Genomic DNA, 13,989 nt, shown 5'->3' on the forward strand with positions numbered 1-13,989 from the left:
AGAATGCGCAGTTTAGATTTGACGTAGAAATGCTGCTTACCACAAAGATAGCGAAGCCCTCTGCGACGGCCACCTAAGCGAAACGAGAGTTCAGCAGTTATCCTGCAGGCATGCACACACAAACAGCAACACCGAGAACGGAATCCGGGTGGGGAAGCTACCACCTTTCGACAGCACCGCTACCAGCATCGACGCCCCCTCGCACCATATACCCTCGAACCAGCGCGGTGTCTTACCGACCGGGTTAGCGTTAATAGGTAACTGCCGTGGGTGCCCAGCGGGCATACACACACACACACAGGGCGTATACAACCACCGGGGAACTGGCGGCGCCGTCGATAATGCACCGAAACGCAATTAATTACCCCCAGCATGCGCAATCATGAGGGAGCCGAATGAACGGCCAGAAGAAGATCACGACTGCTGATTGGCCACGCTCGAGCACCTTGCATTAAGAAAAAAAAGAAAAACGCGAGAGAAGCACACAGGCGAGCAGGCGGGCCACCACGCAGGGCCCGTTGCGCCACCTAAGAAGGCGCATCCTTGACACCAGAGGTGACGGCGTATACGGGAGCGCGATTAGCAAGCAGGCAGGCAGCCGTTACCAGTCCTTCGCCGTGTTCTCACCGTACTTCCGTGCACTATGGTAAGAGCCGCGCCACGGGGTCGGCGGGCCGTGTACGAACGACGGGCCCGTGGGGGGCATCGGAAAGCGCGCAGGCTGCTTGCTGTTGCCGAGGGCGATCGTCGTGGACGTTGCCGTAAACCCGCACCTTTCCGTGGCCGCGGATATCGGGTGGCATTGCGTGGACGGGCACGGGGCAGCAGCAGCGTTGTGCAACGCCGAACGACCAATTTGCGGTGACGCATACATTATTCCCCCCATGAAGCGGATGAAACGCCGCTCCATCCCGTGGGAAGGGAGCGGCGTTCCTCACTTTAAAACAGCAAAAAGTGGTTGTGCCATTGCACGCCTCTGTCCACACAGCCGACACGTACCGTCCTATTTGCGAAAACTGCGAGTAATACCTACCCGGAATGAGCCCCCAGTGACAACTGAGTATCACGACAACAACGATCATACCACTTCCATCCTGTTGAGAAGGCGTCACCATCCCCTGGTCAGCGAGCAGCACGTCCATGACGACCCCTCGTCCCGTACGTGCGTCCGTAGGGGCCATTTTAATGTTACACGCGCTCAGAACTGTCGTGGTACGAGGTTACGGCGGCTTGTCAACCCGTCGTTGACATCCCGAGAAAAAAAAAAAAATGGCCGCGCATCTGCTCCCTTCGCTACAAATGTCGTGGAAAGACGACAGTCGTCTGCCACCCCTGCCTTCCTTCTGTTCCCTGTCCCATTCTCACGCTCTTCCCCTCCCGTCTCCCTCCTCCCACAATAAACAGAGTGGATGCTTGATCAAGTAAATTCAATTTTGCCGCGTTCCACTGCTCGCACCATCTACTGGAACCTTTTAGCAGCGGAGCTGTTGTGGCTGACCGTAATGTGTGGCGCGTAACGCGTTAAAAATAATAAGAAACTGTGGAGCGCTCCTCGTGAGCGCGTGCCTCGCGGCGACCGTCCCCGACACGCGCAGTGGCTTTAGCAAAAAAAAAAAAAAAAAAAAAAAAAAACCTGGCGAAAACCCCGAGGAGCGCCTCGCGTTGCCTAGCAGCCCACAACGAAACAGCTAACGCAACATCTGCTCCACGGAACCTCCACGCGACCCCAGGAACGTCACTCATGCGTCGCTTACGTACACGCCGCCGCTGCGCCCCGGCTACGCCCCGGCTGCAGGCGCTACCGCGCATGTAATGCTTGGCATGAGGAAGAAGACGGTATCGGTGCATACGACGGTGACTACTACTATACTCGGTGACAACTTAAGAACGGCACCGGAAGTTGCCGCTGTGCCTCATCACCTTAGCCGGATGTTTCTCCGCGCGGCGCAAGTAGGGCGTTACTGGGAATATTTTGAACATGGCGTGAGCCATTACCGTGATTTTTTTTGGACTTAATATGCTTGGGTCAAAATTTGGGGTCAAAACATTTTTTTTTTCAAACCGTTTTTTTTTTCATTTGCAAACGCAAAAATTAGGCAGCCAGGTATTTTGTATTAAAAGAACAATGCGAATATCAATTTTGTGTCACCTCAAATATGCCTGTCTTCTTTTCACTCACAACCATGCCGACAAGCATGAACTATGCTGCCAGATTTTGCAGTTCGGAAATGTTTTGCCTCGTTCACGAATTCTTTTAACTTCTGGCAGGCAGGCTGAATCGAGGTACAGAGAGACAGACCTACAGACGGAACAAAATTTTTGCGTTTAGGTAGCAGTTAGATTTCGCCTCCCCATCTTCTTGGCGAACTGATGGAGACGAAATAGTGATGTTCTTTTGAAGCGCGAGCCGAGAGGACGATCTCGACTCGCTCCGATGACCGACGACCGATGCTTGGAGCGGGTGAGGGATGAGGACTGCCTTCCTTGCTGGATATTAGGTTTATTTACATTATTTACATGACTCCAAGTTTACATCACGTCAGAGTGACGGCTACATTGTCACTCTGACAGCAGCAGCCTGTTCGGCCGAGATCTATCCTGAACTAGATCCCCTCTCGACCGACCCCCCGAGAAAACCCAACACTCCGGTTTTGATAACGAAAACCCCGCCTCCAAAAAGGGGGCGTACAAGAAAGAGAGAAAAACCCTTTAAGCAATTAATAGAAACCCATTGATTGGCCACAGGAACCAGCCAATCACACATGTGTCCCCACCTGCGGTCACGTGATCCAACTCTCTCTCTTATGCACCCAAAGTGCGTTTCCTACGCACGCTGTTACACCCGGCCGGAAATACAGGACATCTGCGGCCTAAAGTGAACCCTCCATTACGTTCAGCGGGCGGCATCTGCACAAACAACAGCCAAGCCGAGGACCCAGAGCGGTCCTCGCGCGGCTGACCTCCCTCCGCGCGGCGCCTCCCGCGACGCCCCCATTGTCCCGCGACGCGCTGGACAATGAGGGTTGCTAATTCCCTCCCAGACTAAAGGGGCGCCGCCGGCCACCTGAACAGACCACGGGGAGAGACGCTGCCAGCCGAGGCGACCATCGTCGAGGCGAACGACCCGTCGACGAAGAGCGCCCGCCGCCGGAGTCGAAGATTTTCCAAACTTACACCGCGCGCGCTTTCAACACTAAGAGATACGATCACCTGGCCTCCCGTCAGCTTGTTATGCCGAATGACCCTGCCACCTTCGACGCGACAGAGGTACTCAGGCTAATCGCCCCCATCCTTTGACACACAAAAGGACGGGCACAACAGCTCTCCGCGGCTCCGAACTTGGCGTCCGTGCGGCTACATGAAAGGGACACGGAATAGCCGCAACCAGCGTACGCGACGCCGAACATGAGCCACCGGCGGCTTTCCTTAATTAAATGAGGAGCCCGAACGTAACACCTCCGCAGTAAGAATGTTGTCCGTACACTAGCTGTACGTACAACATTAACTCTCACTGCACGTTATGTCTTACTGCAGAGCCAGAACTAAAAAAAACACTCAAGCCGTTACGCGAGTACAATACAAAGTACAATACAGTACAACAATACAAAATTAACCCGGTACACACCTACCCAAACAGCACAACGCGCCGGCCAACTGCACCAAAAACGGATACAACACGGCATACTCAGTGCCTTTGCCTAGCCATGGCTTGCGCAACATCAAACAATAAACGAAGGCACTCAACTACAGGGCCCGTGAGAACAAACTTGTGGCACCCTCTACCATTAAAGGCAACCAACCCCACGAAGGGTATAAATGTTACAACTTGACAACTGGATGAATGACACCATCCAGCCTTAACCATTCAGCGTATGTAGGAACATACTTGCTCTCTAATGAAAAAAAACAAAAACAACACCCGAACAAAACCCAAACGTACCAAACGAGGCTACTCCTGTACCAATAACAAAACGTTTAAAGAAAGTTCAGCGTTTCTTCACGCACTCGCGGACGCCGGTTCTTTCGGAATGCGACACAGATTGTTCGTCCCGGTTGCGGTTCACTCGCTGTCCACATGCGATGTACTGAAAGTTCACCTTCCGGTACTTCAGACACTAGTTCGCACACAAGCGCCACAAGTGGGCCCTACCTGCACATTCCATGGCCCACCATGACCACATGCCAACGGCACAAATAAAGGAAGGCACTCGCCATTGTACCCAAAGGTAAACTCCCTACCGTGCTGTAACCGCGGCTCTACTTCACAAGAAGACAGCGTTAAAACCGCCAAACTGCGCTACTCGCAAATTACACGCCTTACGACAGCTGAACGCAAGCAAAACATGCACACACAAAAAAAGAAATCTAACTACAAGGGGAGAACAACAGTACAGGCAAAACTAACAATAATTCTCATCTGAGTGATTCATACGCACCCAGAGAAAAACACGCTAACAACGAAATGTGCGCAAAACAACACTGACCCGTTCTGTCCAGCACTGCACACTATTCAGCGCAACCCCCCTTCCACGGCGGCACACACCGACCGTCGCACGGAAACTGATTCCGTTTCGTGCGCCACCAGCTGATTCTACACGAACCCTGGTTTGGCTCGCGGTGTCCTCTGCTCCCTGGAGAAAAGGAACACCCTACTTGGCGGTAGCGCGTACGACGATGTCGCACCTGCGCCGCCCCACCTGCCCCCGCGTCCCGCGTTCTCGCGCCCGTCGGAATCGACCTACGCGCAAGACGCCGCGGGCCGCCTGCACATTCCTGCTTCGCGCACGCAGGCTCAACAATTAGGCCCGCCGTTCCGCTGCCCTCACATGACGGCTGTGCTACCTCTGCCTCCTCCGAGATGACCATGCCTTCGACAGCTTCGCTCGATCTCGGAATTAGCTCATCCACGAGGGGCTCCTCGCGGTCGGCCGCGGGGTCTATGTCGGCGCATGGGGCGGAGCTACTCTCCTTATCCTGTGGCGTTCGAAACGCCCATGATGGAACGAACACTGTGAAGACATTGGTGTCCTCTTCGAGATTACCGATCCTGCGGAGCTTCGCTTTCTCATAAGCGATCTCCGCTCTCCCTTGGGCTAACTGAGCGCTAAGCTCTTCAGCTGTCCATTCGGACCAGCTACCCGCGCCCCTGCTACCTGCCAGCCTTGCTTTTTCGAAAGCGTGCTGCGCATTCCTGAGAGCTAACTCCGCTCTCAACTCTTCAATCTCGAGCACAATGGCACTAACCTTCCGGTCGGTGCCGCGACATCCCGTTAGCATAGTGGCCATGGTGAACCCGGAGAAAACAAATCAGGGCCCACCTGTGCCCGCTCCGGGTTCGGCCGGGTCGCAGTGTCGCTGGTGCAGCAGCTCGTGGACCCGATGCGCCGCTCTCGCCGCTGGGATGGGGCCGTGCTCCCTGGGCCAGAGCCCACGAGGCCTCCCGCTGAGGTGTCACCCCGTTGAACCGCGGCTTACGCCGCCCTGGGCCAGAGCCCACGAGGCCTCCCGCTGAGGTGTCGCCCCGTTGAACCGCGGCTTTCGCCGCCCTGGGCCGAAGCCCACGAGGCCTCCCGCTGAGGTGTCGCCCCGTTGAACCGCGGCTTACGCCGCCCTGGGCCGGAGCCCGCGAGGCCTCCCACTGAGGTGTCGCCCTGTTGAACCGCGGCTTACGCCGCCCTGGGCCGGAGCCCACGAGGCCTCCCGCTGAGGTGTCGCCCCGTTGAACCGCGGCTTACGCCGCCCTGGGCCGGAGCCCGCGAGGCCTCCCACTGAGGTGTCGCCCTGTTGAACCGCGGCTTACGCCGCCCTGGGCCGGAGCCCACGAGGCCTCCCGCTGAGGTATCGCCCCGTTGAACCGCGGCTTACGCCGCCCTGGGCCGGAGCCCGCGAGGCCTCCCACTGAGGTGTCGCCCTGTTGAACCGCGGCTTACGCCGCCCTGGGCCGAAGCCCACGAGGCCTCCCGCTGAGGTGTCGCCCCGTTGAACCGCGGCTTACGCCGCCCTGGGCCGGAGCCCGCGAGGCCTCCCACTGAGGTGTCGCCCTGTTGAACCGCGGCTTACGCCGCCCTGGGCCGGAGCCCACGAGGCCTCCCGCTGAGGTGTCGCCCCGTTGAACCGCGGCTTACGCCGCCCTGGGCCGGAGCCCGCGAGGCCTCCCACTGAGGTGTCGCCCCGTTGCCGTTTAATCGCGGCTGCTGCCGCACTGAGCCGGAACTCACGAGGCCTCCCGCTGAGGTGTCGCCCCGTCGATGCTTGGAGTCTGGCTCGTCGTTAGTCGGAGCCGAACCTTGCGTTGAAGGAGTCTCTCCGGAATGCCCCACCAGCTCCAGCCCATGGTCGTGGTCATCCTGCCGACTGCGCCAGTTAGATTTCGCCTCCCCATCTTCTTGGCGAACTGATGGAGACGAAATAGTGATGTTCTTTTGAAGCGCGAGCCGAGAGGACGATCTCGACTCGCTCCGATGACCGACGACCGATGCTTGGAGCGGGTGAGGGATGAGGACTGCCTTCCTTGCTGGATATTAGGTTTATTTACATTATTTACATGACTCCAAGTTTACATCACGTCAGAGTGACGGCTACATTGTCACTCTGACAGCAGCAGCCTGTTCGGCCGAGATCTATCCTGAACTAGATCCCCTCTCGACCGACCCCCCGAGAAAACCCAACACTCCGGTTTTGATAACGAAAACCCCGCCTCCAAAAAGGGGGCGTACAAGAAAGAGAGAAAAACCCTTTAAGCAATTAATAGAAACCCATTGATTGGCCACAGGAACCAGCCAATCACACATGTGTCCCCACCTGCGGTCACGTGATCCAACTCTCTCTCTTATGCACCCAAAGTGCGTTTCCTACGCACGCTGTTACACCCGGCCGGAAATACAGGACATCTGCGGCCTAAAGTGAACCCTCCATTACGTTCAGCGGGCGGCATCTGCACAAACAACAGCCAAGCCGAGGACCCAGAGCGGTCCTCGCGCGGCTGACCTCCCTCCGCGCGGCGCCTCCCGCGACGCCCCCATTGTCCCGCGACGCGCTGGACAATGAGGGTTGCTAATTCCCTCCCAGACTAAAGGGGCGCCGCCGGCCACCTGAACAGACCACGGGGAGAGACGCTGCCAGCCGAGGCGACCATCGTCGAGGCGAACGACCCGTCGACGAAGAGCGCCCGCCGCCGGAGTCGAAGATTTTCCAAACTTACACCGCGCGCGCTTTCAACACTAAGAGATACGATCACCTGGCCTCCCGTCAGCTTGTTATGCCGAATGACCCTGCCACCTTCGACGCGACAGAGGTACTCAGGCTAATCGCCCCCATCCTTTGACACACAAAAGGACGGGAACAACAGCTCTCCGCGGCTCCGAACTTGGCGTCCGTGCGGCTACATGAAAGGGACACGGAATAGCCGCAACCAGCGTACGCGACGCCGAACATGAGCCACCGGCGGCTTTCCTTAATTAAATGAGGAGCCCGAACGTAACAGTAGCCCAACAGGAGCTATGGTCATTAAAAAATATCCTTCTCCCGGGCGCTATCGAACCATGGACCTCTCCATCCTCTCGCGAGCGCGATATCCGCTGGTTAATGGAAGCGGAATGTTTTCTGAATCTAGAGTTGGAGGTGATCGCTGCGTATCGCGCGTTGCTGCGGACGTCAAGTCGCATTTCACGCATTGCACGCTGTGGGTGAACGCGCAATTTGAAATCCCGCCGCCTAATACGGGCGCGGTGCTGCTGTACAAAGTCGTTGCAAGGTGACGTATGCGCGTTGCTGTGGACGCCGCGGTTGCAAAGGGGATGAGCATGCAACTTGTTTGGACACTACTGGATTGGATTGGATTGGAGTTGATCAACGATGCCTTTGGTGGTGTGTGTTACTTTTGGAACATGTGCACGATGTTCCGAAAAGACGGACGGACGGACACAAACACAAATGAATTTTTCTTTTGGGAAGAGAATGCCACACGGCATAAACGTCACGTCACACCTTATAGGTACAAAATTGCACCCGTGCTGAGGGCCGCACATTCGCCGCTGGAGATTCGAGGTCTCCCGCAGGATGAACCCGCGTGCCCCGGAATTGTTGGACGCGTGCGGTGCTTTAATTTGTCTGGTCAAGAGACCGCGGGACAGAAGGAGGAGAAAGCGGAAGTCGAATGCGCCAATCAGGAAACGCCGCGGGATCATCAGGCCGCACGAGTCGCGGGCTCTCCCGCGATTGGTTTACGCCACACGTGTTATCGCAATTCACCCGTGTCGTGTGCACCCGACACAATAATGCACCGTCGATTTGTCGAAACTTTATTGCCAGGAGCCATGGATACATGCACGGATTATTGAAAAAAAAAAAAAATCAGCTCTTCACACTCTGCGAAGAGGGAAGTCCAGCAAGGCTCACGTTCTGCTGGGACTTGCTATAAAGGGGTTTAGCTATATGGTATTTGCTATGTTGATATGGGACTTGCTATAAAGGGGTTTAGCTATATGGTATTTGCTATGTTGAAATATAAGGACAGCGGTGCGATCTCTACGCCACAGACTAAAGACACTCCAGATTGGTGGGTACAGACAATGACGGCTCTAGAGCGCCGCACAGCTATAGATGACCGCCGAAGAGCGCGCGGCACCGTGTAATGTCGGGGGGGTATATGGGAGCGAGGGGGGACGCTGGGGATTCAACCTTACTCCCTCCGTAGATGGTCACGCTTCACTGTGCGACACACCATGTGGGAAAGCCAGCTTCGAGCTTAGACCGACCTATTTAAAGCTAGCTTCACCTCTGAAATCACACGCATTGCTAGGAAGACATCTTTTCAGGGGCTATATACGACGCCTCGTATGAAAATGTTGACACGCCAGGACCTTATTTCTTGATTATTTTTTTTTCTATACGCTGCAAATTGTTGTTCTACGCTCTGCATGTCTCCGAAAAACTCGCTATCTGCTGGATCTCGGCCACAGAAAGCTTCGCTGTAAAAGGGCGTCGACAAAACGTCCACCTGCCGACGGCAACTCGTCCATAACCGCCTCCTCGGCGCAAAATGATTAGTGCACGGAATTAGTGACGCGAAACTTAGATAAGGCGGCGGGAACTCGTGCAAAAAAAAAAAAACCGGACGGCCAGCGTGCGATTAATAACGGCGCATCGGCGCCGCCCCCTTCGACGGCAGCGGCCCACTTCCTGAAGAAGGAGCGCATACACTGCGCGATTCGATTTAGCCCCGTTGAAGACTAACAAGAAGAAGAAGCAACGGAAACGGTGCCCGCGCACCCTCGGTCAACCTCGCCCGGCGCTAAGGGAAAAGAATTAAGTGCGCGACGAGACGGGTCTCCTCACGCGATGACCGACCACGGCGCCGCAACACGGACCGCTGCTGCAACCACACGCTGCAGCGCGACTTCATTACCATCGCGGGCTCGTTACTCAACGCCGCAGCGCGCGGTGCGTTCCAATGTTCTCGGGCACGGAACACGCGACGCCGTTTACGGCTGCTGCTGCTGTCGGCGGCAGAGGACTACAAGAAGAATAAAAGAAAAAGGGCGCGCACGCGTGAGAAAAAAGGGACGTGCGGGAGGCTGAGCTTCCGACCTCTGCTGTTCCGTGCCGGCGAAGAGCGGCTTGAACGGAGTTTCGGTTCGAGGAACGCAGGGCGTAAATTATTTCACCTGCTTTACGACCAAGAATGTAACCCTGTAACCCCTTCCCTTTGCAGAGCAGGGTGTGGAAATGCCGCAGTATGTATATATAAAACACACGGCATGAAGGCACGAAAGCCGGACGGAAAACTCTGCGCGTGCGGGTTTTATGTTCTTCGTACACGATACGTATACGACGAAGAGCCACCGTGCGCGCTTGTGGTTCCCGCCTATCACTTAACGCTTTAAGAATGCAAATTAAAGTGCGCTGGGGGCATTTCTTACACCTAATTAAGCCAGGAAATTGACCTGTCCACGCCTATACTCCCCCCCCCCCCCCCCCCTCCTCCCACTCGCTCGTACACTCACACCTTAGCAGTGCCACTTTGGCAGCGTTTCATTCCCTACCGACCTGGGACTCCAAAGAAGTGAGAATGGAAACGAAACATCGACAAATCGGGCAAGCTATCGGCAATATGGGCGTACACAACGCGCCGCAAATAATGTGATGCTCGAGATGCCCCCCCGATATTCCTCCCCGAGCTGATATATATGTGCATTACACCGAGACGGATCTGACCTTTCCGCGCAAATGTAGCGCACACCTCGAGTCACGCCTCTCCGAACTCGAAGAACAGCGTGTGTGTGTGTGTGTGTGCATTCACACAGCGCGTGCTTTGTAAAGCCGGCGCGTGGAAGAAGCGGGGAGAGATTACCAAACAAACGACTTCTCCCCTATCCCAGGCCCGCGGTCTTTACAAACACACAGAGCTCGCCGTTACGTGTCCGACACAGTGGTCGAAGAGTATGGTTCCAGACGACCCGGAATCTGCGGAACCCTTTGTTGCCCCATCGACCCGCTGAAACGGGTCACCGCACGGCAACCCAAGGCGGCGGCGATCCTGACCGGGTGATCGACTGACGAGGCGCCGACAAAAAGCATCCGCTGTGGCAAAAAGAACCGAGACCCAGAAAACGGTATCGTAACGCGGGTCGTCCCGAGCTAACCGCACCCGCCTCCGGTGTAGGCATACAAAGGCCAAGGTCCAAACAGCCTCAGCCGTTCTGCAGGCAAGCCGGAGGCTTCAGCCAACAACAGATCGGTACGCGCACGCGAGGAATCGGAGCGGTGGCTTTCACAGCAGACGTGTTAAAGGGGACATACAGACTACGTCTCGTTGAGACTACGTCTCGCTGATTAAACGAACTGCTTTGTCCCGATAGCATGATACCAGTTTTATCCCAGGCATCAAACAAACAATCCAGAAAAGATATGAAGCAGTGGCGACTCGGCTTCCCCTTTTGGCGAGGTCTCCATTTATGTATTTGTTTGACTACGGCGTCGCAGAGCCTTGTTTGTGCGATGGGTGGCCGCCAAAACACATGACTGGGCGACTGTATACGTGGACCTTCACTCTTGGTCGTGAAAAGGTAGTAACGGCCGTATTTACCAACTCCTTACGAACCGTACTACCCCGCGGTTTTGTACGTAAGCTCTGCCACTAACAACTGCGTGGTTAGGAAATTAACTGTTTAGGAAGTAGTATGCACTAGATTAAGGTCGTGCTTGTGACTAGGTTATGCATGACCAGTTAGTAAACGCATGTAGCCCAGAACAGTGTTGTCGCTAGGACTTTACTAGGGGAGGTGGTGGTATACTTACTGCCTGCTTCAGTTAGTAACCCTGACTAGTACTAAATTTGCTACTTCCAGTTACTAAATACCTAGTGTATACTGGGGCAAGTAACTTGTTAGTGTTCCATTAGTGAATGCCCCGACCTTTTTTTTAAGAGTGTTCCAGTTCCCTTTGATCACATCACTTGAATTATAACGCCCAGTGAACACACCGATAACTGTTTGTAGCGCTTCCTTCCTTCTATTTTGTCAATACTGCCGCCATTACGTCCCTGCTGACGTCGTGTAGCGCGAAATTTGACTTTAACATTTCCAGCGTTTTTTTTTTTTTCGATTAAAAAGCACCTTTCGTGGCTAGATGAGCGCTGAGTAAATTGCCAAAGGCTAGTTCCCCCAAAACGAGCGAGGTTGTATCTCGTCTCCATTGCCCATACAACGGCCCCTCGATCAGAACGCTCCGCCCCAGTTGTCGTCGATGCAGCCGGAAAAGAACGAATTAAGTAACTGCCCTTCAAACCCCGCTCCACAGCACATTTGGTGACACAGAGGAAAGTGTTTGTGATCATCAACGATCGTCAGCTCCGCTGGACCACCCTATGCCCAAATATCGACGCTCACATTTTCTTTCCATTCGCACTTCTTTTTTCGCCGTAAGAGACCGTCGAAACCAATGACAGAGGCTTAGGCATGTCTCGGACGTCCAGCAATACTGGTCTTGTAGTACAGGGCCTGCTAAGTCGTCACGTGGGGTCCTGGAGTAAGACAGCACTTTTCTGCTCGAGACAATTTACTGCCCGAAGTCTATTAGCGCCACTTTTGGACGACTACACCCTTGGCTGTGCCCCGTCTGAACCAAGAGCTCAAAAACCCCTCTGCAGACGCGAAAGAGGGAGAACTTACGCTTCTGGCCACTCCGCGCGGCGAGGCGGATGAACCACTGGAACCACGGTCGCTACTTCCGCTTCCGTGGCTCGAACCCGGCGATGGCGGCGACGGGCCGCCCTCGAAAGAGCGGCGGCTCGACCAACGAACCATGTGAACACGGGGGTGCGTACGGAGGACCCGGGTCGCTCGCCGCGGTCGCTCACTTTCTATCCCGCGCACACCAATTCACACAACACCGTCACGTATCCCACGTACTGCTTCTCCCGGGATGCAGCGGAGAGGCCCATCCGTAGCGGTTGCCAGATGCTGCTGGAACGATTCTTCCGGCAATTCGGAGCAGCGTTCCGAATACTTTTGTCCGAATACAAACGCACGACGCGGCCACTTTGACTTGAAAGGAATACTGCAGACGATACCTCTGCGCGTCTTCGACCTACGGACACCTTCAGGTGCCTCACGAAAAAATAATATGTAGAACTTCTTATTTGTCTCAAGAACGTCGACGACAGGCCGGGCCGCCTTCGAATAGACTCGCCGCAAATTTCACACTTGCCATCTTGTTTCGTCTTTCGATAGAGAGATTAGACGCAGCTTGCTCGGGGGCGCAGCCCGCATCCCCGTGAGGCTGATGAGGAGACGGCCGGTTTCGCAACCGCGATAAGCAGGCGACGCAATCTTCGGTTCATCCGGAACGCGTATTATCCCAGCAACGGGTGACTCGGGCACTCCCAGCGGGGTCAATCGACGCTGGCGGAGAAGAAGGGCGAGGTGTCGCAGATTCGAAAAGAACCAAAAACAAAGGAGAAAAACACGAAGACACGGCGACACATCAAACACGTTTCCCTCGGGTTGTCAGCCCGCCCTCGCAAGCACGCGACTCTCCCCGACAAGCCCGGAGTGCGCACGCGCGAACGGCTACATTCGCTCGCGCACAAACGGCGAACGAACACCGCGCGACACACACGATCCTCACGGCACCGAGCGGACGGAGAAGGGGGGGGCCGACACTTTCTCACGACGACATCCCTCGCGGAGGAGGCATCAGATTCCGTCCGTCATCCGGCGGACGGGGCACGCACGCACACACTCACTCGCACGAGTTTCGCGCCACTACTCGCGACAAGGACCGCAGCGCAACTTGGCGCGCCGTGTTGTGCGCGAAAAGCGGGCCGAGTGGCTAACAGCAGCACGTGGCCCGTTCGAAAGGGGCCGAGGGGACCCGTCTGGTACTACTCCACCTGCGTGTGTGGCGCACGAACACGTCTGGGTCTCCTCCCCGTTCTTGCGAGGGAGCGCGTGCGAGGAGGGCACGCGGTCCGTTTCGTAAGGAACCGATCGCGCGCGCGCCGTGAGATTCCTCTGCCGCTTTCCGCGGCTTCCTCGCACTATCTGGACGGACGGACGTTGCCGGCTGATCGCACCGTCCTCCGCCTGCTCCATCCACGGCAGACGGACGGAGCGAGATAGGAGAAGACGCAGTGTGGGAAACGAGACGATCGGAGGAAAGCCGAGGAGAATGTCCTTCCGCTTCAAGGGCGATAAAATGTTTCGCAGGGCGCGCTTTATCAGCGCGCCTTCAGGCTGCAATTTCAGCAGGACGGAAAGCTGGGAGAGATAATGACCGCTTACACAGATAATACAACGGGACGAGGCGGGGGAAACGAACGTGCGTGCGGACGCGGGACGGAATGACTCCGCTTGTCACGGTAGGAAAACAAACAAAAAAAGGACCGGCCAACGTATGCCGGAAGCATCTACGAGGACAATTTGCAGCGAAATACAGCTTTACAAATGCTCCCTGCTGCGTTCCATTTTGTTACGTTTCTGACGCACA

At 55.8% G+C, this 13,989-nt stretch overlaps 1 protein-coding gene across 2 annotated transcripts in view; it reads right to left on the minus strand.

Annotated features, from left to right (window-relative positions):
* Klar (klarsicht) overlaps positions 1-12,561 on the minus strand; it is a 277,161-nt gene extending 264,600 nt beyond the window's left edge. The window contains exon 1 of one of the 2 annotated variants that reach the window (XM_077681680.1): positions 12,171-12,561. In XM_077681680.1, the coding sequence (XP_077537806.1) occupies positions 12,171-12,305 (135 nt within the window). In that variant the 5' untranslated portion in view covers positions 12,306-12,561. The remainder of the gene's footprint in view (positions 1-12,170) is intronic. The other variant, XM_077681679.1, reaches the window with a different exon arrangement.
* Between the last annotated feature and the right edge of the window lie 1,428 nt (positions 12,562-13,989).

Source organism: Haemaphysalis longicornis, unplaced genomic scaffold (assembly GCF_048455015.1).
Source record: "Haemaphysalis longicornis isolate Haplotype H1 unplaced genomic scaffold, Haemaphysalis longicornis Haplotype H1 scaffold_8, whole genome shotgun sequence".
Lineage (NCBI taxonomy): Eukaryota > Metazoa > Arthropoda > Arachnida > Ixodida > Ixodidae > Haemaphysalis > Haemaphysalis longicornis.